Here is a 24,999-nt window from a genome sequence, read left to right on the forward strand (position 1 = left end):
GGCTAGACTGTGGCTAGTATGAGTGGAAATGTTCCAGGTATTAGTGGGGTGAACACAACCACATTTGGTATTAGGGGAAGGAATAATGCTCCATCGTTGGTATCATAGGGAGGAATAGTGCCCCATTATTGGTGTCAGTGGGAGAAATGGTGTCCGAATGTTGGGGTCAGATGGTAGAATAGTGTTTTGTATCAGTGGAAGGATCTTATTTTTTCCAGCCCACGGCTATTTGTAAAAAATACATTGTGGCCATCGTACTGAAAAGTTTGGAGACCTCTGCCTTACTCTTGCCACATCCCATATCCAAATTGACACTCCAAAGTACTGAAACTCTATAGAGAACATGCATAAAATGTCCTATGAACTGATATAACATACCTCTCTGAAATCATGCTCAAAGTGTCGCAGCTGCAGGCATTGTTCTAACTTTAGCTGATGGCGACTCCAGAACTGGTTGAACGCTTTTTCTGTCTCATCCAGCTGGGCCAGTAATCTGCAGAAATCAAATAAGTACATTAAAGAGAATATTAATTTGTGCTTGGCACCCAAAATACAAAATTCTCATATTAGTACATGTAACCTCTTAACCTGGATGACATTAACGGCCTGTGCCAATGTACTTTTGTTTGCTTCAAGCAGGTTTTGCCTTCCCATAAGTCTTTGGGAATGCAAATCCCACCACAGATCAAATACCCTTGTCAGTGAATCCCGAATATTCTCAGAAGCATCTCTAACTGATGTTAAACTGATGCCGTTGGCACAGGCCCTTAGTTATCTAAAGCAGTATCAAAAACAATAAACATGCTTTTTTTTTTTTATTCTCTAGAAATGCTATTTTTACCCGTTTTGCATTACTAATGCCGCGTAACACACGATCATTTTTCAGCATGAAAAAAACGTTGTTTTTAAAAAACGTCATTTAAAATGATCGTGTGTGGGCTGCCCATCGTTTTTTAGGTTCTGAAAAATTAAAAAAAAAAATTTCGAACATGCTGCATTTTTTAATGTCGTTTTAAACAATGTCGTTTTTCGGGTTGTAAAAAATGATCGTGTGTGGGCAAAAAGGACGTAAAATACCCGCGCATGCTCAGATGCAAGTTATGAGACGGGAGCGCTCGTTCGAGTAAAACTACCATTCATAATGGAGTAAGCACATTCATCACGCTGTAACAGACAAATAAGGGCAAATCGTCTTTTACTAACACAGAATCAGCTAAAGCAGCCCAAAGGTGAATGGAACTTCCCCTTTATAGTGCCGTTGTACGTGTTGTATGTCACCGCGCTTTGCTAGATCATTTTTTAAAAACAATGGTGTGTAGGCAACATCATTTTAATGATGAAGTTGGGAAAACGTTGTTTTTTAGACATGCTGAAAAACAACGTTTTCTTTCATGCTGAAAAATGATCGTGTGTACGTGGCATTACTTCTGATCCCCTATGGCCTGTTTGCAGCCACTTCAGGCTACACACATTCTATCAACAAATGTTTGTCCTTGCTAAGTGTAAGCTTCCTGATGATGCCATCTGCACAGCTGCTTATAGACTACGCTGACAGCACATATGATAGAACAACAATGCAGGACATCAATTGTTACTGTGAGGCCCCGTACACACGTCCGAGGAACTCGACGTGCCAAACACATCGAGTTCCTCGTCGAGTTCAGTGTTGAAGCCGCCGAGGATCTCGGCGGGCCGACTTTCCTCATTGAACAACGAGGAAATAGAGAACATGTTCTCTATTTGGCCCGACGAGTTCCTCGTCGGCTTCCTCGCTGAAAAGTGTACACACGACCGAGTTTCTCGTCAGAATCCAGCTCCGATCGAGTTTCTGGCTGAATTCTGCCGAGAAAATCGGTCGTGTGTACGGGGCCTCACAGTTACTGTTTATGCTGATCTGAGCACCAGATTCAAATGCCACGGAGGAAGCAGTGGTCTAATCGCGGGAAGCACATGTCGAACCCCCTGCCCAAAAGTACCTACCAGCAAGTGGGTCGCCAAGGGTCGTTGAAAGAAAACAGCCAAGGCTGAAATCTGTCCCTTAATATGTCCCTTAATTCCAACACAGTCTTCTAAGTGCTAAGAAGATTCTGGACTAGAGTTTACCAAATGCTATATACTGTTACGGGTAAATCCTTGCAAAAGATGTACCATAGCTGAATGCTAAAAAGCAAAGTTAAAGTATATCCTTCACAGCAGTGGTTTGGGTCTCCGCCTCTTACGACACTACTATCAAGTGGCGTAACATACTCAGCTGACCAAATGGCAGCCACCTAAAAGTGCCCCTGTGGGTCTCCATAGAAGCCTATCTCTGCGATCCTAATTCAATCAGCATTCCCTTATGGCTAAAGAATAGAGAAAGATGACAGTTCATTTGTCCAATTATGAAGCGCTCCTTAAGATTGTGGGATAATCTAAAACTTAAACACAGATTGTTCTCACCCCATACCCCCTTGCTTTCTATATTGCTAAATCCTGGCGTTTTAACTATCCTCTTCTTGAATGACTCAGGCATCCTTCCATTTGAAACTCTCAAGCCTCGTACACATGATCAGTCCATCCGATGAAAACGGACCAATGGACCGTTTTCATCGGTTAACCGATGAAGCTGACTGATGGTCCGTCGCGCCCACACACTATCGGTTAAATAACCGATTGTGTCAGACCGCGGTCACGGAAACCAGGTACGACGGCACTATAAAGGGGAAGGTCTACCTGTATATTAAGGTAAGTTGTTCCTTTCACATCACAATCTATATATGTCTTAAATGTATGCTAATGTCTTGTATTTCTTGCATCATTCCCTAATTACCATGATTGTAATATGCTGTGAATATCCCCTTTGTCCCCATGCATGTTGTAAGTTTTGAATGCTCCTGGTGAATGGCGCTGCCTCAGAGCCGTTCGAAATTTTGAATGGCACCCGGCAGGGCTGTCCCCTTTCCCCCCTCCGGTTTGTCATAGTTATAGAGCATCTGGCCTGTGCCATTCTTCAGAACTCCTCCATCCAAGGTATCCAAACTCCCTCCTACTCCCTCCTCCCATCATAAACTGTCCCTCTATGCTGATGATCTCCTGGTTTATATGCAGCACCTCCATACCTCCTTACCGTCCCTTTTCCTGGAATTCCGCCGCTTTGGCTTTTTCAGTAACTTCAAACTCAACATATCTAAAACGGAAGCCCTCAATATCTCCCTGCCTCCCTCCACAATGCTCTCTCTACGATCGAACTCGTCCTTTCAATGGCAGGCGAAAGGTATTTCTTACTTAGGGGTTACTATGCCTTCCAACCTTTCCAACCTCTTTGAATTACGTTCCCCTTCTCAGCCGTATATGGAAGGATCTGGAGGAGTGAAGTGGTTCCACCTTACCGTGGTTTGGGCAGATCAACACCCTTAAAATGGACATATTGCCCAAGCTTTTAAAACTCTTCCAAACGATCCCTATTTTGATTCCCCAATCTTTTTTCACCTCCCTGTGCTCCAGCACCATCAGATTCATTTGGAACCGGGGATTATCTAGAGTACAACATAAGTTGCTCATCCTCCCTAAGCTACGGGGCGGGCGGGTCTACCGGACTACGAGACCTACTATAAAGCCACACATGTGGCACGCATACTGGAATGGTTCCCCCTTCCCTTCCTAAAGGCTTTGGTTATGGTCGAACAGGACTTAGCTCCTATGGACCTCCGGGCTCTTCTCTGGGGATATCGCAATGACCTGGCTCTCTTACACGCTTTCTCACCGCTCACACTTGCCTCTCTCAGAATCTGGTACTGCAGAGGTCTATGCTCCACTTTGTTCTCCGACCCCTCCCTATTGTCCTCTCTGTTTGACAACCCCGCTTTCCCCCAGGGCAAAGGAGTGACCACTCTGGGATCCTTCAAACGCTCTGACTGGCCCCAATCGCATTCCTTTGTACACCCACAGCATGGGACACCGTCTATCTTTTTTTTTTTAATCAAGAAAAATATTTTATTGAGACAAAATAAACATACAATTCCATAATAGTAGGATATTAATCAAAGATCAAGGATACAAGCAGAAATTACGCACTTTATCTAGGCAAACTTGGGTATGTTTACGTGTCTTTAGAACATTATGACTAAGAAAAAGAGAACTCCCGCTTAACTTTAAACACACGGTCTAACCAAATATTACAGTTGTCTTTCTTATGCGCCCATACGCCTTTAGTGTAAATCCTGTCATACTGTTAACACAACGTACTATAAACCTGGACCCCCATCCATAGTACAACTTATTGTATACCTCTCAGTTGATTTTTGTCCTACCTCATTTCTCAGTACTACCTGTTAGCCCTGTAAAAGTCTATCCATAACCAACTCCGCCGGACCCAGCCCAGGGGTGTCTAGCCAAGGCTGCCATAAGGAATAGAACTTCTTTGATGCATTTCTATGCTGATATGTAATTTTCTCCCTTATCAACATGCTGTTTACCATCTTCACCCAAAGTCCTTCTGTAGGTACCCTGGGGGTGATCCAGAATCTAGCAATGGCCTTCCGGGCCACATAAAGCAGCCGAAGTACGGCCGTGTGACCATGTGGGGAGAGAGAGGGCACTTCCAGTGCTCCAAGGAGACATACCACTGGATCATGCGGTGCCGGAAAGCCATATGCCTGTGATATAGTGTTTGTGATGTATTGCCAATATCTAAAAAGTTTCGGACATTTCCACATCATATGTAGCAAGTCCCCCTCCTGCGCGTTACATTTTGGGCATAGTGGAGAGTCTCTCAGACCCCACTTAAATAGACGAGTAGGTGTCCTATACACCCTATGGAGCAGAAATAAGTGTGACAGTCTGTGTTGTGCTGATACCGATACCAAAGGGGCGGAGGTCAAGCATATTTCCCATGTATCCCCGTCTATGGGTCCCAAATCTTTTTCCCACCCCTTTCTGCATGGCAATGTCGTAGCGTCATGGGTGATACCAATCAGTCTGGAGTAAACCTGTGAGATCATACCCTTCTTGTCTCTATTCACTAGAACGTCAGTATGGAGGGGGTGTTTCACTAACAAGAGGGGGGAAAGCCTACTCTCACTCTGGATAGCGTGTCTTAGCTGTAGGTATTTGTAGAACTGTGTTCTAGCTAATGGGAACTCATCTCCCAGGTCCGTGAAGGACTTTAGAACTGATCCTGCGTACAGCTGGGCGATGTAGTGAATTCCCGCCTCGGTCCATTGCCTGAAACCCCCTAACTTAGAAAGTTCCCGAAAGTTGGAGTTCTTCCAAATGGGAGTAAAGGGGCACACTCCTTTAATATTAAATGCGGACCTTATATATTTCCATAGGGTATTCAGCAAGGTGACAGTGGGTAGCGATTGGTCCAAGTGCGATAGCCCTGCTTCTAGATGTGATACCGCCGGGAGAACAGATCCCTTGGGTATTAGTGGTGTCCGTACAGGGTCCCCCTCATCTATCTCTCCCCAATGTCCCAAATGTTGTATCTGTGATGCTACAAAGTAGTACCTAGCGTGCGGAACCGCCATGCCCCCTTGATCTTTAGCAAGCTGCAGTGTTTTGAGGCTAATTCTAGCAACCTTTCCGCCCCAGATCAGATCCCTGAACTGGGCATCAATCTGTGCGAACCATTTATGCGGGATCCAGACTGGAGAATTGTGGAAGACATACAGGAGCTGCGGGGCCCACACCATCTTAATAAGATTAGCTCTACCCGTAACCGACAGGGGGAGTTTTTTCCAAACCGCGCATTTCTGTCTAAACCGCGTCAATAGTGGGGTCAGATTCATTTGAAGGAACTGCGTGGGGTCGGGAGTGACCTGTATCCCCAGATACTTAAATTCTTTCACCACCAATACATCCTTAGCACATTCAGGGAGAGGGCTCACTATCGGGTCTAAAGGCATGAGAACTGATTTATTCCAATTGATGCTGAACCCGGACAGGCCCCCAAAGTCCGCGATTAACGACATCGCGTTCTTCAGTGACTCGCCCGTGTCTCCTAGATAAATCAAGGTGTCGTCCGCAAACAAGGATATGACGTCTCGCCCGGCACCCCTGGAAAAACCAGTTATGCCCGGCGAGGCACGCATATGAATCGCCAGAGGTTCCAGTGCCAAGGCGAACAGCAGGGGAGAGAGTGGGCACCCCTGCCGAGTCCCCCTGAACAACCGAAAAGATTCTGAAACTTCACCATTGATTCTCATTCTAGCCCTCGGGGAGCTATACAACAATTGGACCCACTTCAGGAAGGAAGGACCCACACCAAATCTATCTAGCACTTCCCATAAGTATGGCCACTCCACACTGTCAAATGCCTTGGCGGCGTCTAGGGAGAAGATGGCCCTATTACCCGGGTTATCCACTGGTATTTGTAAGTTAAGGAACAGCCTGCGTAAGTTCTGTGCGGTTGATCTAGTAGGGATGAATCCAGATTGATCCCTATGCACCACTAGGTGGATACACTTAGATAACCTAGTAGCTAACACCCTAGCCAATAGTTTCACGTCAAATGTCAATAGGGATATTGGCCTATATGAGTCCGGGGAAAGAGGGTCCTTCCCCGGCTTCAGCAGGACCACTATAAGAGCCTCATCCATGGAGGGTGGGAGCCGTCCAGTTTCAAGAGCAGTGTTGTAGACCTTCAGTAAAATTGGAATGAGTTGTTCCGAGTACTTACTGTAGATTTCAGACGGAAGCCCGTCAGCCCCAGGTGCCTTCCCTTTGTGTGCTAGTGCCAATGCTTCCAGCAGCTCTTCCCTGGTAAGAGGGGCGTTAAGCAAGGCCATCTCCGCAGTTGGGAGACACGGCATCTGGTATTTATCCAGAAATGCGTGTATCTGGGCTACAGTGGGGCTAACCTTCGATGTATAAACATCCTGAAAAAAGCTTTTAAAGCATTCAATGATGGATTGTGTGGAGTGGCACGCCTCCCCCCTAGTATTTCTAACCTCAATTATCTGTGAAGGCGGTTGCTGTGACTTAGCCAAAATCGCCAGCAAGTGGCCGGTGTTTTCCCCTTCCTCAAAATGTCTCTGCTGCAGAAAAAACCTTTTATTTTCGGCGAGCTGCAGTGAGAGGTTCTTGAGCATGGTCTGTGCTGCTAGCCAGCTCCTCCTGTTATTATCAGAGGGGTCCGCTATATAGTCTGCTTCCGAGCGTTGGGCATCTGCCAAGACTCGAGTCTCCCATTCCTTAGTATTAGACTTAATCTCATTAATGGCTCTGATAAGCTGGCCCCGCATATATGCCTTAGCAGAGTCCCACACAACTTGTAGAGTAGTGGAGCCTATGTTATCCTTAAAAAAGTTAGTTAGTAGTAATGGGAGTGGGTCAGATTCTGACATAAGAGACAGCCAGAACGGGTTGAGCTTCCATAGGCTATTCCCCCTTTCCAACCCCAGGCCTAAATCCACCGTGAACGGAGAGTGATCGGAAGTGTGTCTCGGGTGATAGTGGGATGACTTGACCATGGGCAACATCGGGCCATTCCCCAGGCCCAGGTCAATTCTGGATAGCCCCCCCACCGAGGCTGACTGGCAGGAGAATACCTTTGCATCGGGGTTGTGCATTCTCCATACATCTGTTAATCCCAGTTCAGTGACCAACCGAGCGAAAGGGGTAGGTCCCTTCCTCCCATGTACATCCCCCCCCCCTGTACACCCTCGCCTATCCTTCTCAAAATCTAGGAGATTATTAAAGTCCCCGAGGACCAGCACAGGAATACCAGGGAGACAGGATATAAATTCAACCAGCAGTTTTATAACGTAGGATGAGAACGGTGGCGGGATATACACCCCCGCCAACACGCACTTCATCCCATAAAGGGAGCAATATAGGAAGACGTATCTACCCTCGGGGTCAATCTTGGCATCAATATACGTGTATTGTGTGCCTTGCCTAATCATTATGCTCACTCCGCGTGAGTACACGGTATGGGTGGAGTGGTACTGATGGCAAAACTGCCTTGGTGCTAATTTTAGTGTGGACCCCGCTGGGAGATGAGTCTCCTGTAAACAGATCACTTCCGCGCCCAACCTCTTGATGGTACGCATCACCTCCAGGCGTTTAACCGGGGCACCTAGGCCACGAACATTCCATGATAAGCATCTCATTACCCTTGACATTGCATACCATACAACATATTAGCAGGATCATAACATAGTAACATGTATAAGCGACAATTATGATACAAGCAAAGGCAATTGGCAAACCAAAGGGCAAGAAGTATGTCCGGGGGGCTCAAGATATTGGGAGAACTAGGCAGGCACATATCACGGTTTGGGCATAGTAGAACAGTAGTCTTATGGACCATGATCAGATAGCACAAAAAGTTAACTTGGATACATACGGGGGCATCCATGGGGGCTGCCGTGGTAGAATCCACTTTCAATTGGGTCAAATGCATTTCGGCCAACAGGGCCCGGATGACTTCAGTCAACGGATCTAGGTAGGGCCTAACAAAGCCCTCCAGGGGGCAACAGTGGAAGTGCACTTTATAGCGTCTTAAAACTTCTCAACAGCCAACTTCTAGCCCACAGCAACCAAAGTGAACAGTGACCGCCTTGCGACGAGTAACGTGGAAAGTATAACCCGGGTTCGTCTTGTAAGAATAGTTCTCCTCTTCAGTCTGCGGGGCGTCTACCCCTAGCCTCCCTGATCGACTGTTCCTCTCGGTCTAGCCATTGTGCAGCAGCATTAGGGGACTCAAAAAATTGCACAGTGCCAAACACCTCCACTCGCAGTTTGGCCGGGTACAGCATAGCATATTTCAATTCAAGGCCTCTCAAACGACGTTTAACATCCATAAACTTGCCCCTCTTTTTCTGCAATTCAGCTGAGAAATCCGGGAACAAGGACACTTTGGTATTGTCCATTTTTAGGGCAGCCGGATTAATTCTAGCATTATATAAAATGGCATCTCTGTCCCGATAGTGCAGGAGCTTAAACAGAAAGGGTCTAGGTGGAGCACCGGGCTGCAATGGTCTGGACGGCACCCTGTGAGCCCGTTCAACAGAGAACATGGGGGAGAATGCTTCCCTCCCGAACGCAGCGATCAGCCATTTCTCAATGAATTCCACAGGGTTCTTCCCTTCCAGCTTTTCAGGGAGGCCTATAGCCCTCACATTATTTCTCCTCATCCTGTTCTCTAATTCTTCTAAACGAGAGGAATGCTGCTCAATGATATGGTTGTTATAGGAGAGATCCCTCTGCATAGGCCCCAAGTCATCCTCAATGGTGCTCACCCTCTCCTCCAGAGCGGAGGCCCTCTCCCTCAGCTTCTGAGCGTCCTGTCTGAGAAAGGAGATCTCAGACTTCATCCCCTTGATTTCCGTGGTAAGGGCCGTGATAGACATATTGCAGGATGTTACAGCGGCAAATATGTCCCTCAGGGTGGGCTCCCCCTCTGTAGCAGGGCTCACTGGGGTTTGGGGCCTAGTGGATTCCGGGTTAGGAGTACTCACTGTGTCCCATATCAAGCCGGCCTGTACCGAGTCCTCCAAGGGCACTGTATCGTCCGCTTCGGATCCTCCACCCGGCGAGTCCTCTGGAGAGCTGGAGGAGGCCACCTGATCTTTCGGTGGTGGTTTGGAGAACAACTTCTCCGCCGCCTCGCGGTGCTTCTCCTTGGCCGTGCGGCCTGCGTACGCGCCATTTTGGGACATGTGCTCTGCGGATCTGTTCACCAGCTGCTTCTTGCTGGACGACATCGTGGGACCGGAGCGCCGGAAAAGGTATGGGTGTGATCCAGGTAACGTGAGGGGCACAACCGTGTGCCTTGGGTCAATGTGCGGTGACTTCCCCAGGAGTTTATCCAGGATTCTCGGCGGAGCTCACTTCAGCTGCGTCCGGCTACATACGCTGCCTGGCCACGCCCCCGGACACCGTCTATCTTGACAGGACCACGCGACTGGCTCACCGCTCTCCACCTATCCACGTTCTGCAAACACTTACACTCTTCCTCTCAGATACACCGTCCCTATACTGAATTTGAAAGGCTATGCTCCTTCTCTGAAACTCATAGACACCTTCTTTCAACCATATATAGTCTTCTACAAGCTCTTGCACACAATGACTTGGAACCTTACACCTGGATGTGGTCTGCAGACTTGGGAGAGGACATATCCAGACCGGAGTGGCAAACAGCGTTTTACTTTACTCACAAGTCAACGGTATCATGCTACTCCCAAGAAAAGAATTACAAGATCATGTCTAGGTGGTACAGAGATCCCGCCACGCTACACAAAATGTTTCTATCCTCTCCAGCTTCCTGTTGGCGATGCAACTCCGCTGCAGGAACCTATCTATATATCTGGTGGGAATGTGAGAGGATCCACCCCTTCTGGACCCAGGTATTTGAGTGCTACCATAAAATTTATGATGAACCACTATTGCCTTCCCCTAAGATTGCCCTCCTTGCTATACTCCCTGGGTCGGTGTTATCCCAGAGGCGGAGTCTTCTCCATTTTCTTATGTCCTCAGCGAGACAGCTCATCCCATCTTTCTGGAAGATGACCACCACTCCCCTCCTCTATCCCGCTGGGTCTCGATTATGAATGATACCATAAGAATGGAGGAGATGTTGGCTCTTGACAACAATACACTTGACAAATATAAACTACTGTGGTCCATCTGGCTCTACTTCTTGGCCTCTGATACTCTCCTGAACATGTTGTAATACCCCTAATTGGAACGTCCTGCAGTGTTGTCTGACGGTGGAGTGAGCCGTGTTGTATACCCCCTGGTTCCTTCATCCCCTGTCTACCATGTTTTTCTTCAATGAAAGTCTCCACAGCAGTTCTTGTGCTCTCCTACGACTCTCTCTCTTTTTATCTTTCCCCACTTCCTCTTCAAATCTGGCTCTTTCTTTTCTGACTCACGCCCATTCTTGGGCAGCTCCTCCCCCTCTTTCTGTCCTAGATTATTTTTTTCCTTCTTTCTTCTTTTTCATTATATATATATATATATATATATATGGAATTTTTTCTTGACGAACAACGTGGTCCCGTGGCCATAATTGATCTAGAGACCGAGTGACAGTCATCAATTTTAGTACTATACTGTGTAATAGGGGAGTCACCATATCTGGTTGTCTGTTACTGTCTATGGAATGTAACTCCTCATGTTGTTCAATGTGATATCTGTTAAAATGCCAATAAAAACTTTTTTAACCCTAATAGGTCCCCCTCAGATGGTACTAAGGATTTCCTGTGAGATTCCAACCCAGTCTTCTTATGCCGCGTACACACGATCGGTCCATCCGATGAGAACGGTCTGATGGACCGATGAAGCTGACTGATGGTCAACCGTGCCTACACACCATCGGTTAAAAAAAACAATCGTGTCAGAACGCGGTGACGTAAAACACAACGACGTGCTGAAAAAAGTTCAATGCTTCCAAGCATGCGTCGACTTGATTCTGAGCATGCATGGATTTTTAACCGATGGTCGTGCCTACTAACAATCGTTTTTTTTTCCTATCGGTTAGGTATCCATCAGTTAAATTTAAAACAAGATTGCTTTTTTTAACCTATATATAAATAACCGATGGGGCCCACACACGATCGGTTTGGTCCGATGAAAACGGTCAATCAGACCGTTCTCATCGGTTTGACCGATCGTGTGTACGCGGCATTAGTGCTAAAAAGATTCTGGATTAGAGTTTACCAAATGCTTTATTCAAATTAGTCACATATATGTATCCTCATGGCAGCAAAGAGGATTGTAGCAAAAGCCTGGGAGCTCCAAACCATCCCCTTTGCTGAAGTCAAGCACTGAGTTATGATTTTTAAAAAAATTATTTACAGACAAAATGACATTTTATAAAATTTAGGAGCCATTGATTGAATCCTACATCCCGCCCACTTTTAATTCTGATTCTCTGTTCTTGTGAAGGGCTGAGGTGTGTAGTGCACGGGGAAGAAACCAAAATTGAATGCTAGTACTGTTACTCCTTTCCTTGTCTAGATCCTTGGGGGTGATAGGACTTGGACCAAGGCGCAGGTACTGTATTCTGATCTTCCTCCACCCACTTGTATACTCTATCCTATTTCCTATTTTATAGCCCATGGGGTACACCTTCAAAACATATACTATTTCTAGTTACTGTATGTCTCCTTTTACTGTAAACTCAGTTAAAAATGACTGTTGCATATGTGCCATAGTCTATTGCACTGTCAATGTAAAAGTCTCTTACACATGTACTTTAACCACTTAACCCTCGGACCATATTGCTGGTCAAAGACCAGAGCACTTTTTGCGATTCGGCACTGCGCCGCTTTAACTGACAATTGCGTGGTCGTGCGTCGTGGCTCCCAAACAAAGTTTGTGTCCTTTTTCCCCACAAATAGAGCTTTCTTTTGGTGGTATTTGATCACCTCTGCGGTTTTTAGTTTTTGCGCTATAAACAAAAATAGAGCGACAATTTTGAAAAGAGCGGTCCTCGCTCTGTAACGAGCGATCTCGTGTGCCCGGCAGCGATCATGCCTGCTGGGCACGGGCACGGGAGTCGGGGGTGAGCAAGCCCCTAGTGGCCTGCGCGAGAGCCGACGTATAGCTATGGGCTCTCACTCAGGGGAGCCGACCTGCCGCCATATAACTGTGGCAGCTGGTCGGCAAGCAGTTAACCCCTGTAAATTTTTCTGTAAATGTTTTACTTGTTTAAACTCTACGGTAAAGCAATAAAAACATATACTGAACAAAGTATATCCTTCAGTTTAGTTCCCTTTTCAAAGTACATTGCAATATATGTACAAAAAAAAGTGTAAATTGTTAGCGTAATGTTAAAGGGGTTGTAAAGGTTTGTTTTTTATTTTCTAAATAGGTTCCTTTAAGCTAGTGCATTGTTGGTTCACTTACCTTTTCCTTCGATTTCCCTTCGAAATGTTTTTTTTCTTTATCTGAATTTCTCACTTTGTCTGAATTGTTCACAGCGTCTCCCCGCAGACATGTAGTCCCAAGGGAGGGGGCGAGTACACTGACTAACCCCCAGCGAGAACGGCTCGGATGATGGGGGCAAGCTTACTGAGGAGGAACAGGAAGTGAGAAATTCAGACAAAGAAAAAAAAACATTCAGAAGGGAAATTGAAGGAAAAGATAAGTGAACCAACAATGCACTAGCTTAAAGGAACCTATTTAGAAAATAAAAAACAAACCTTTACAACCCCTTTAAGATAAAGTCATGCTGGGTTTGTGTCAATAAGTATTGATGCAGTGGTGCTGTAAGCAAAGACGAATGAAATCATGCACAGTTCCATGAGTGTTAGAAACTCATGCAGTAAGAACAAGTATCATCCAAGGAATCTGGCTTGTTTTTTGTTTTATTTCAACTTGAAGTGTGTGATGGTTGGGGGGGGGTTTATATATTTTTAAGGAATTATAATTAATTTTATTGATTTTATTTTTTATTTGCCTTTTTTTTATTTTTTGAAAAAGAGTATACTGTATTAGTGATCTGTTGGTCTCTGTGATCTTCAAGTAGTGACTATATACTGTAACTATTGTAGTGTTGGATATCCCATTTGCATCACAAAGATAACTTTGTGGTTTTCCTAGTAACCAAATGATCAAGCATGAAGGTTACAGTGTGCTACAGGGATCCCATGCAGAACATATTGTAGCACAACTAATAACCCAAGAGTTGATCCATTCAGCTGGTAGGCTCTTGCTTGCTTGCTTACTGGCTGTGGAAGCTGGTGGTTTTAGCACCAGTCTACATTAACTTTAGGTTCATGGCTTAGGGCAGCTTTTGCAATACCTGTAAAATATCTGTATATGTTCTTAACACCAATAAAAAGATAAAAAAAATAAAAATGAAAGCATGACCAAACAGTTTTCGAAGCCTGTCATAATAAATGACAACTTCTTACGAATTCTCTCTTGTTTTAGAGTGGCTTATTTGTCAGGGAGCATTGTTTAATCTATATGTAAGTAACCTTGTACTTTGTACTTCAGTAAAGCATCAATATACAGTTTACACCATAAATAATAAACATAGTTCAAATATCCCTTAGTTACTTAAGGTGTTTGGAAATGCCTGTGATAACTATTGTGATAAGTATTAAATCCCAACTCCAGGAGCAAAAACAGCCTATTAGGCTTCAAGCAGTATACATTCTGTTTCCTGAAAAAGCAGCCCCTACCATGCTGGCTTTCTTCTACACAATTGAAATCTGATGCTTTATGTTTGAAAAAAAATGGTGTAGGGCCCCCCAAAGTCCACATTTTAAGGTGTTTCCCCCTAAAAATCCACACCCTTTCTCCTAAACTATACCAGGCCACATGCATCCTAGAGGTCTGCTATGGAATTTGGGGGGTCTCCGTTAAAGGGGTTGTAAAGGTTTGTTTTTTATTTTCTAAATAGGTTCCTTTAAGCTAGTGCATTGTTGGTTCACTTACCTTTTCCTTCAATTTCTCTTCTAAATGTTTTTTTTCTTTGTTTTCTTTGTCTGAATTTCTCACTTCCTGTTTCTCCTCAGTAAGCTGTTCTAAATGACTTTCCCCCTGCTCGCATGATGGTGGAAAGCTTACTGAAGAGAAACAGGAAGTGAGAAATTCAAACAAAGAAAAAAACATTTAGAAGGGAAATCAAAGGAAAAGGTAAGTGAACCAACAATGCACTAGCATAAAGGAACCTATTTAGAAAATAAAAGACGAACCTTTACAACCCCTTTAACATATTTATGAGGGGGGAAGGGTGTGGAATGGACAGACACGCTGACTGAGCATGCTGCTCAGTGATTCCTGGGCTCCAGGAAGATAGGCTGTGGTGTTCAGCAGGCTCCAGACCAGCTCAAGCATGTCCACACGCCGCTGTACAACTGCACTTCCACCTGGGAGCGCAATTAAAACAACCCCAGTCCAGGAGGGAAGGAAGTTTGGCTCTCCTGATCTGAGGAGGACCGGGAGGGTCGGATGCGATTCCCCTGTACAGGGCAGAGGAGTGACGGGCTTTGGAAGAGGCGTTGCAGCACATGGCAATGGCCAAATTTCCTGAGCACAAAGCAAAGCTGTACAACCCTGGAAAGGGATCTCCCAGGAAAAGAGAGAAACACCTTGGTTTATGCCAGTGGAACGGAGGGTCCGGAGGGGGAGTGCATTGGAGGGGACCCGAGTCTTCAGGAGGTGGAAGGAATCCCAAGAGGGATGGTTGAATCCCTGGAAGTAGAAAGTCGTGGTACTACAAAACCCAGCAGTGAATCTGCAAAAATCAGCAAAGGACTTGTGATGAACAGGGCAGTTGCAGTATGTTAACCCATTGTATTATGATCTTAATAATGAACTAAGTGCATCTCAATCAGAGTTAATAGTGGATTGGGACTTAAGAGAACATTTGAGAGCACTTCCTACAAAGAAAGACAATTAATTACTTATAACTGCTGTTAAACCATCCTGCAAACAGGCTGTGGAGGGCTTAAGGGAGGATATAGGTGCAAGGGGGCACAGAGTGGAGGAAATGGAGATGGACCAGGATGTTATTAGACAAGGAGTGATATCCAAGACATGACAAAACATCATGAGGAAGTGTTAAATTCGCTGTTAGATCAAATGGATATACAAGAAAATAGAGATCGTAGGCAACATATACCTATAAGGGGCCTGCCTGAAATAAAACAACATTTTGAATTGCTTCCAAAGGCGATCATTCTGTTCCAGTTAATTCTGGGGCCATCTGCACCGGATAAGATTGAAATAGATAGTCCACCGTGCCCTTGCCCCTACCCCCCAAAATGCAGAAAAAACGAACGATGTCATTTGTAAACTATATAGATATCCAGTGAAAGAAGCCATCATGAAAGCAGTCTGCAATAAATCCATGGTTGATTTTGAAGGTGCACAAACAACCTTATTTCCAGATTTATCATATAGAACTCTTATGCAATGCAGAATGATTAAACCCTTGTTGGAAGTTCTACAAGCAGCTGATGTTAAATGTCGCTGGGAATATAAGGTTGTAGCAACCCGGAATGGGAAAACAGCAACACTAATGCCGCGTACACACCATCACTTTATGTGATGAAAAAAAATGACGTTTTTAAAAACGTCACTTTAATTGACTGTGTGTGGGGGAAAACGTTGTTTTATGTCTTGTAAAAAACGACCAAAACTTTTTCAAAAGTGCACTTTTTACTTCACAGAAATTGACCGTGTGTAGCAAAAAACGTCGTTTTCTAAGACGTTTTTTCATCCGCGCATGCCCAGAAGCTACTTATGAAGCTCCAGCCTTAGAGCTGTAAAAACGCCAGACATTAAAAAACGCTCAAAAACTTGCAAAAACGCTAAAAAACTCTACCGCTGCGTTTTTGAGCTCCAGCTCAAAAAAATGTAAAAAAAGAAAAAAAACATGGACAGCCGTTTTTAAGCTGTAAAAAAAGGCTAAAAAAGTGTCTGTAAAAACGTCCATGGAAATGAAGCCTTAAAACAAAAGATGACTTCCAACACTTCATAGAGGTGCTAGAGCTCCCCCTAGTGGACTTTCCGGATTGGAGATTGAATAACTACAAAGCATCACTACAACGACTAGAATGGTGGCAACAAGTGCCAGTTAAAGGTCGACAGAAGATTGGTGTGGATAAGACAGGACTATAATCCAGCAGTATGAAAGATATGCCTGAGTAGTGATGTAAAGTGAAAAAGGCTAAGAGTAAAGGAGTAGATTTCCTTGAGTTGACTGGGGGGGGGATGGTGTTTTGGGTGGCGGGGGGAGATGATGTTTTTTCCCTCTGTTCACGACCCTCTCCTTTTTTTTCTCTCTCTCTTTCCCCTATTACCGCCTTTTTTTTTGGGGGGGGGGGTGTTGTTCTTCCCTCTGTCCTCTCTTATTCCCTCACCGTCCTCCCCCCCCTTTTTTTACCCTTGTTTAAACCCCCCCCCCCCCCAAATAATTTTTTGTTTTCTCCCCTTTGGTGGGAATTTTTAAAGCAACGTGCTGAAATACGGAAAAAAAAATATAAATAAGAATATAAACGAAAGCCAGAGGTTCACAAGGGTGTACAACCACTTTAAAGCATTCCTAAAATTGCTGCTCCCTGCTATGTGGAAATTAAAAAAAATATCTTTCTTTGGTACATATTTCCCTGGGCAGTGTTCAGGCCCCTTACTATTTAATTGACAATCGCTTGCTTATTATTATTGTTTTTTAACCACTTGTCAACCACACTATAGCCAAATGACAGCTACAGCATGGTCGTCAAGTTCTGGGGCACCGTCATACGACGACATCCAGTGATTGTGCCCGCTGCGGGGCAGCACGCTCTATGATCGCAGTGTCTGGAGGACACTGCTAATCACATATTGAGGAAAAGAGCCAATCAGCGGCTCTTTACCACGTGATCAGCTGTGTCCAATCACAGCTGATCACGGATGTCAACAGAACCCAGTTATCAGCACTCTTTACCTCATGCTGAAAGCATGAGGAGAGGGGAAGAGAGCCGACAACCAACTTCCCTAAAAAATGACATCTATACCGATAATCAGGGCACTAATTATCAGTGTCCTGATTATCAGTGTGGTCCCACCAGTGCCGCAAATCTTTGCCCACCAGTGTTGCCACACAGTGCCTACCAGTGCTGCCCATCAGTCCCCTCATAAGTACCCATTAGTTCCACCTATCAGTGCCGCCTATCAGTTCCACCTATCAGTGCCCATCATTGCTGCCTATCATTGCAGTCTCATCAGTGCAGCCTCATCATTGCCAATCAGTTCAACCTATCAGTGCAGCTTTATTGGCACACATCGGTGAAAGAGAAAAATTACCTGTTTTGCAAAATTTTCCATCTTTTTTTTTCATTTATTTAGCAATAAATAAAAAAAAACAGTGATGATTAAATACCACCAGAAGGAAGCTATATTTTTGTGAAAAAAAATGATAACAATTTTGAGTACAGTGTTGCATGACTGCGCAATTGTCATTTAAAATATGACTACACTGAAAGCTGAAAATTGGCCTGGGCAGGGGGGTAAAAGTGCCCAGTAGGCAAGTGGCTTTAAGCACTTCATTACCCAGCCATAGTCAAATGACATCCGCAGATGGGATCTCCCATCCAGGGCGGAAGTCATATGACATCCTCGGCTTCCCGCTGCTACTGCGGGACACAGCCGTTCCCCGATGAGGGTGATGACTGTCCGACGGAGTGTGGGAAACAGCGTGACCAGCTGTATCCAATCACAGCCAGTCACTAATGTCAACAAACCCCAGTGTAATGGCTGTTGCTGGGTTCTCCTCTTCACACACCTATCCAGTGTGAGGAGATCGCTGGAATAGTGAGTTACACATTACTGTATGTACTACTGTGCCCAGATTGCCCCCCCCCCCTTGAATACAAAGTACCTGCCATCAGAGCACCCGTCATCAGAGTCACCCATCATACAGCCACTATGTCCAGAAAGGTATACACTGCAGAAGAGGCCTCTCAAATTCTGAGTCTGACCGATGAGAGCAACGGGGAGCTCTCACCAACCCAGTTCTGATTCTGGTTCGGAATATGAGCCCGTCGAAGGCAGCACATCAGGATCCGAATCAGAGGAGGAAGTAGTCCGTCCAAAAAGAAGACGGTCTGAACACCAGGCAGCTACCAGCAGTGCCAATGGCCCTAGACCCCAGGAGGAGAGGCCCAGTACAAGAGCTGCTAGACCCCAGGAGGAAAGGCCCAGTACAAGTGCGGGAATTGCACGCCAAAGAATTAGGGCCCAATGCATCGTGGACCAAACCAATCTTTTTGCTCTACAATTCACTGAAAAAAAAACAGAGCTCAAGCCATGCCCGCCCTTTTGAATGGAGACCCCTAACAGTGGAGGAACTTAGATTGTTTTTAGGCCTAACACTCAACATGGGGCTTACAAAACAAAATTAAGTGCATGCATATTGGTCTACCAACCGTATCCACCACATGCCAATTTTTTCATCTTTCATGTCCAGGTCCCAATATGAAATTATAATGCGCTTCCTGCATTTCAATGCCCCCCCCCCCTGAAATCACCCAGACTTTGATAAATTATATAAAATTAACCCCCTAATTGCAAAACTACAAGTCCATTGAGCCATTGCAAGGCTGACAGTTACAAGCATGACTCCCATTGGCAGAGGCCTTGATGGGACTTGTAGTTTTGCAACAGCTGGAGGGCCGACAGTTTGAGACCCCTGCTCTGGATCAACTGTGGTATAGGATTGTATATACATGTAGCGCCCTGCTCCCATTGAGTGGGCACTATGTGTTAAATTATAGTTGCCTGAGCAGTAGTTTTGGCTCAGAATGATTATTCTAAATTGTTGGTTCTGTTCAGTTCAGCTGGGTTGCATAAGTTTCCCCCTGACGGTGGGTGTCGCTGTCACCGCAGGTCACGGTTGGAAAGGCAACAGGCTGGATACTTTGGGTATCTCTCTCTCAGAAGAGGCTCAGGGGGCGTGGTCAACCCGCTGTGCATTCTGGGGAGGGGTACTTAAGGGACAGACGCCGTTTGGTGGGGTTTATCTTCCGATCCCAACCTGAGGGCCCTCCTGGCCTCAGGTATGTTAAGCTGTTTTGTAGCCTTGGGGCCTGCTGGCCCGAGGCCTAGCGACTGAGAGTAGGCCCGGGAGTTTCTGGGGCCTACTGATCCAGGGATTGTCCTTCGCTACCTTATCTATAGAAGGAAGCTGAACCAGTGGGATTCAATTGATGGACGTACCCTGGCAGTTTTACCTCACTGTGCTGCCGGTCCAGCTGAAAGATTCTTGGCACCATGAGTCATGTAACTTTTGTTGGAACTATATCGAGTGTGAAGTCGGTTACATAATCTTGCAAAAGATCGTGGGACGGCCTGACGACACTCATCGAGTCTGTGGCAGAAACTTTGTCGAGCTTCACATCAGCTGCTAGGCTGGTAAGAGTGGGCCTATCTGGTGGTTGCTAAAATCCAGTGTGGAGTTGAGTTAATCCTCTGGATCTAAGTGGTACCCGTGATCCGCAAAGCGAAAGTATTGAGTCTTTCCCTGTCCTTCTACCCCTCTGTTGGAGAACTTTGTTAATAAAACCCTTGAAAGAGACTTTGTGTTGGTGCGTACATTCTTATGGACAACTCCTCAAGGACAACCCCTGAAGCGAGCGTATGGAACAGTAAGGTAGAGGCAGGCCCAAATCTAAACAAGCAGCTCCTTCGGGGGTAGTGCTACATACAGTATAAGATTGTAAAAAAAAATTTCCCCTTTTATTTGTTGAACTAGATAGACTTGTGTCTTTTTTCAACCAGACCAACTCTGTAAGGCCTTGTACACACAACCGTTTTCCTCTACAGAATCCATCAAAAACTTGGTAGGAGAGCTTTTTTGCAGAGTAAACCCGTCGTGTGTATGTTTTTCATCGAGGAAACTGTCGAGGAACTCGACAAGGAAAAAAGAGAACAAGTTCTCTTTTTCCTCGACGGGAGTCTCAATTTCCTCGTCGTGTTCCTCGTCGGGCTGGTTTTCGACGAGAAACACGATCGTGTGTATGCTAAGAAACCCGCGCATACTCAGAATCAATTATGAGACGGGAGCGCACCTTCGGTAAAAGTAGCGTTTGTAATTGAGATAGCACATTTGTCTCGCTGTAACAGTCTGAAAAGTGCAAATCGTCTCTTACCAAACTTTTACTTAACACGCAGTAACATGAGATTAGCAAAAGCAGCCCCAAGGGTTGTGCCAGTGGAATAGAACTTCCCCTGCCATTGTATGTGTTGTACGTCACCGCGTTTGAGAACGAGGAGATTTGGTCTTGACTGTGTGTACGCAAAGCAAGCTTGTCGAGTTCCTCGACAAGCCTAACAAGGAACTCGACGAGGAAAACGATGTGTCTTTTCCGACGAGTTCCTCTGTCGTGTGTACAAGGCCTTACTGTGTAACATAGTGGGTCTTGCCACAATTGTTTTTAGTGTTATAGAAACAGAGTTAGCTTAGGTAGCAACTGCTACTAGATCCATGCAGGGGTCTCCAAACTATGACCCTCCAGTTGTTCAGGAACTACAATTCCCATCATGCCTAGTCATGTCTGTGAATGTCAGAGTTTTACAATGACTCATGGGACATGTAGTTCCGCAAAAGCTGGAGGGCCGTAGTTTGGAGATCCCCAATATAAACACCTTCAGCATAACATATTTGAGGTAACTACTTGCTTTTGATATGTACCAATTTGTAGTTCAAGTTTGTTGGCTGTTTAATACTTTCAGCACCATTTGCTTATGCAGCAAGCTTTACTTTGCTCTCTGAATGTTTATCCGCAAAAAAAAATTCCTGGATCTCACAAAGCATCTTGTCATCCTAGTATTAAAGTGAGAAAGGCTCAGAAACCAGACTTATGTGCCTTTATACAAACCTTTCAACAGTAGCCATGTTCTCCAGCTCATCCGGTGTCAGCTTGCAGCTTGGGTTTTTGGACACTGGCTCCTTTATACATGTCAGCAGAGTCCCACCTTGTTGCACAGCTAGCTTTAAATCATCCTGAAAGATAAATATCATGTTGTTACAAAGAGGTTACTTATTTGCTTTATACATTGTCTCTTTACCGGGCTCCATGGAAAATTTTGTTTGGGTGACAGCACACTTGCAATATTCATGAGGAGGAATTTAGGAGAATACTGAGCAGGGAAATGTGTCTCTTCTGAGATTAAAATATCCCCTTTTCATATACATGACGAAGCTGGAAAAATTATTTTGGTCTCATATTTACAAGCAGAAGTACAGATCCATAAAAGAAGTACATGGCCTTAAAAGTAAACATGGTACACATACGACGCTCTAATTCCGAAAGGGTGCTAACTTCTGTATGCACTAACCCATGAAAACCAAACAAACTCCACTATGTACTGGTCTGACTACAGAATAGTGAAGTCTGATTGGCTGAAATTAATAATTAGCGCTCTTTTATTGAATAAAGATGATTGACATATTTGTTTTCCTGCTTAGCAGTTGAAGCACTGTATTAATTGTTACAATAAACAAGTTTAATCAATAATTAGTGAGTGTTCTTTTTTATTTATTTTTTTATTTTAATCCGAGAATGCAGTTAACAATAAATGTGACTGCAACAATTGCCCAATAAGACAATGCAAGAAAAACAACGAACAGTTTGTTAGTAAAGTTTGAGAACAAGCAGTGCTGAGTCCACGGTTAAAAGGTTATTAAACACTTGAATGGATGCCGATCGGTTTAAAATAACAAGTGAAGGAAAGGGGAAGAGCACGTAAACATCAGGTTAGGAGTGAGTGTTTTTTAAACAGAAGGGCCGGGATTCACATACATTGGCGCATCTTTGTGCCGGCGTAGCGCATCTCATATGCGCTACGCCGACGTAACTTTGAGAGGCAAGCTGAGTATTCACAAAGCACTCGCTCCCATATTTGCACCAGCGTAACGTAAATTGGCCGGCGTAAGCCGGCCTAATTCAAAGTAGGAAGGTAGTGGGCATGCAACATGTAAATTAACCGTGATACCATGCAAATGAAGGGCCTAACGAACGGTGCATGCGCGCGCATGCTCAGAATCACGTCGCATATACTCCCTAAGATACGCCAGCTCAATGCCTACAACGTGAACGTAACCTACGCCCAGCCCCATTCACGTATGACTTACGTAAAAGACGTAAAATACGCTGGCTGTTCCGACGTTTCCGACGTCCATACCTTAACATGACTTACCCCTGCTTTTGGTGGAGTAACTATACGCCGAACGTACACCTTACGTAAACGGCGTATACTATAGCGACGGGCGCCCAAAATACGACGGTGTAGGAGACTTACATCGGTCGTATCAAGCCAAAATTCAGGCGTATCTTGTTTGCTGAATAAGGCGCATAGATACGACGGCGCATCCGTGGACTTACGCGGCGTATCAAAAGATACGTCAGCGTAAGTCCTTTCTGAATCCGGGCCATGGTGTCAATCTATATGTCTCACTATCATCATAAATCCCAAAAACAAGGATAATGGGTTGTGGGATGCAAATTATTCCTTTATGCCATCTGTAAACCCAAATCGTCTGGTCTATAGTACAGATATGGTCCAATATTATACAGTAATTAAATTTCATACTGCGTGCAGCTGTTTCAGGCTAGTTGTCTATTATCAGTGTAGTACATTGAAACAGTGGCTTCTATGGAGTTGGCCTTTAAAGCGGAGTTCCAACGTCAATTCAATTTTTTTTTCTTTAAACAATCCGTAAGTTTATGTAATTTAAATGTAACACTTACATATTTTTTCCAATATATCCACCGATGTTCGGTTTCTTATACAAAACTAATTTATATAGTTGCTTCCTGGCCGGTTTCATCTTGCCTGTGGGAATGTGAAACCCACAAGCCGACAGTTGCAGAATACGGTGATGGTGAGCTACCAGCATGCACATTATGTACGGTGCGCGACACCGTAAACTTTGGACGTTGCCATCACAACGGGCGGCGGCGGCGGATCTCGAATCTCGCGAGAACGAGCAGCAGCCATCCGCAGTGACTCCTGGGAATAAGGACACAGCTCCCAGGAGACAGGGAAATGACGCCCATACCCGTGGGTGGCAGAGACCGGAAAGGCCACGGAAAAGCCTCCTAACAAGGTAACCCTTAGGAGAAAAAATTCCATTGTAGAACGATTGAACTGTATAAAATGCTGTTAATGTAAAGTAGTAAAATTGGGTGGAACTCCGCTTTAAGATAACCTAATAAAATAAATTTATAGAAATGCTATTAAAGATTGCTTGTATTGTTTTGCCTAAAGGCTCATGTTCACAAGGTGTCTAGCTCTGTCAGCTTCTATGCATATTCTTGTTTCCTGACCTTAAAGTGATACTAAAGCTTTGTGTATTTTTTTTTATAAATAACAAACATGTCATACTTACCTCCACTTAGCAGTTTGTTTTGCACAGAGAGGCCCCAAACATCCTCTTCTGGGGTCCCATGGCGGCTCTTGTGGCTCCTCCCCGCATTAGATAACCCCCTCTGGAAAGCTCTCTCCCGAGGGGGTTACCTTACAGGCGCACTCCTGAGTCATACACCCAGCATCTATAGACACCGAGTGTATGACTCGGCCGCACCCCCCAGCGCCCGCGTCATTGGATTTAATTGACAGCAGCGGAAGCCAATGGCTGCGCTGCTATCAATCTATCCAATGAAAGCTGGGACTCCATGGAGAGGAGGACGCGGGGACACGCGCGTGGAAATTTGGGGCTCGGGGGAGCTGGACATTGTAAGGTGTTTTTTCACCTTAATGCATAGGATGCTTTAAGGTGAAAAAACACATAGGTTTATAACCCCTTTAAAGCCTAGTACACAAGATCAGAAAGCTGGACGAAAAATACTGATGTTGAAAGCAATCGTGTGATAATCTGATCATTAGTACACAGCTTTCGAAAGCCAACCACGACAGTTCATGCAAAATTATCCGAAAGGACAAATGCAAAAGAAATTCTCCTACAATTCCAGAACATACGATTTTCGATTCATCAGTACAATATTCATCCCAAAAAATTGGAAGTCCAAGAACACGTATGCTCGAAAACGAGAGAATACATTACAATACAAGACATTACATCAATTCCAAAGTTGTATTCTTTCGTACAAGAATTTTCTTAACTTTAGTAACCTCTTTATTTTAGATATGAGACTAGCAAGCAAAAAAAAATAAAAAGACGATGATCATTTGTGCGATTTTCTCATCTTGTGTACGAGGCTTAATTCATGTCTTACCAAAATGAATAAAGGTGCCTTGGGCAGTGAAGCTCAGTAATTCTGTTAACAAAACACACACTGCGAGTAGGCATACATGATACCTTGAAATAGCAGTGGCACCATAATCTCCAAGTATGCAAATTCCGCCAGGAAGCACCTACACAGGGCATGACTGCAAGGGTGCAGAAGCCATAAGGATGCTCATAGAGAAGCAAATATAAAGCATCTCTTGTAAAGCAAATTCTTTAACAGAAGAGGTTTTATTAGACAAACAAGACAGTACATACAGAGCAAGGTTAGCTCCTAAAATCTGACATCTGGCATGGTGTTATAAATCCTGAGAACAGTGTAG

At 44.8% G+C, this 24,999-nt stretch overlaps 1 protein-coding gene across 3 annotated transcripts in view; it reads right to left on the reverse strand.

Annotated features, from left to right (window-relative positions):
* Positions 1 to 24,999, reverse strand: part of MCF2L2 (MCF.2 cell line derived transforming sequence-like 2) — a 366,799-nt gene that overhangs the window by 236,500 nt on the left and 105,300 nt on the right. For all 3 annotated transcript variants that reach the window (XM_040349448.1, XM_040349451.1, XM_040349447.1), the window contains exons 8-9: positions 21,306 to 21,430; positions 379 to 493 (exon numbers count right to left, since the gene is read on the reverse strand). In XM_040349448.1, coding sequence (XP_040205382.1) covers positions 379 to 493; positions 21,306 to 21,430 — 240 coding nt within the window. The remainder of the gene's footprint in view (positions 1 to 378; positions 494 to 21,305; positions 21,431 to 24,999) is intronic.

This window comes from Rana temporaria, chromosome 4 (genome assembly GCF_905171775.1).
Source record: "Rana temporaria chromosome 4, aRanTem1.1, whole genome shotgun sequence".
Classification (NCBI taxonomy): Eukaryota; Metazoa; Chordata; class Amphibia; order Anura; family Ranidae; genus Rana; species Rana temporaria.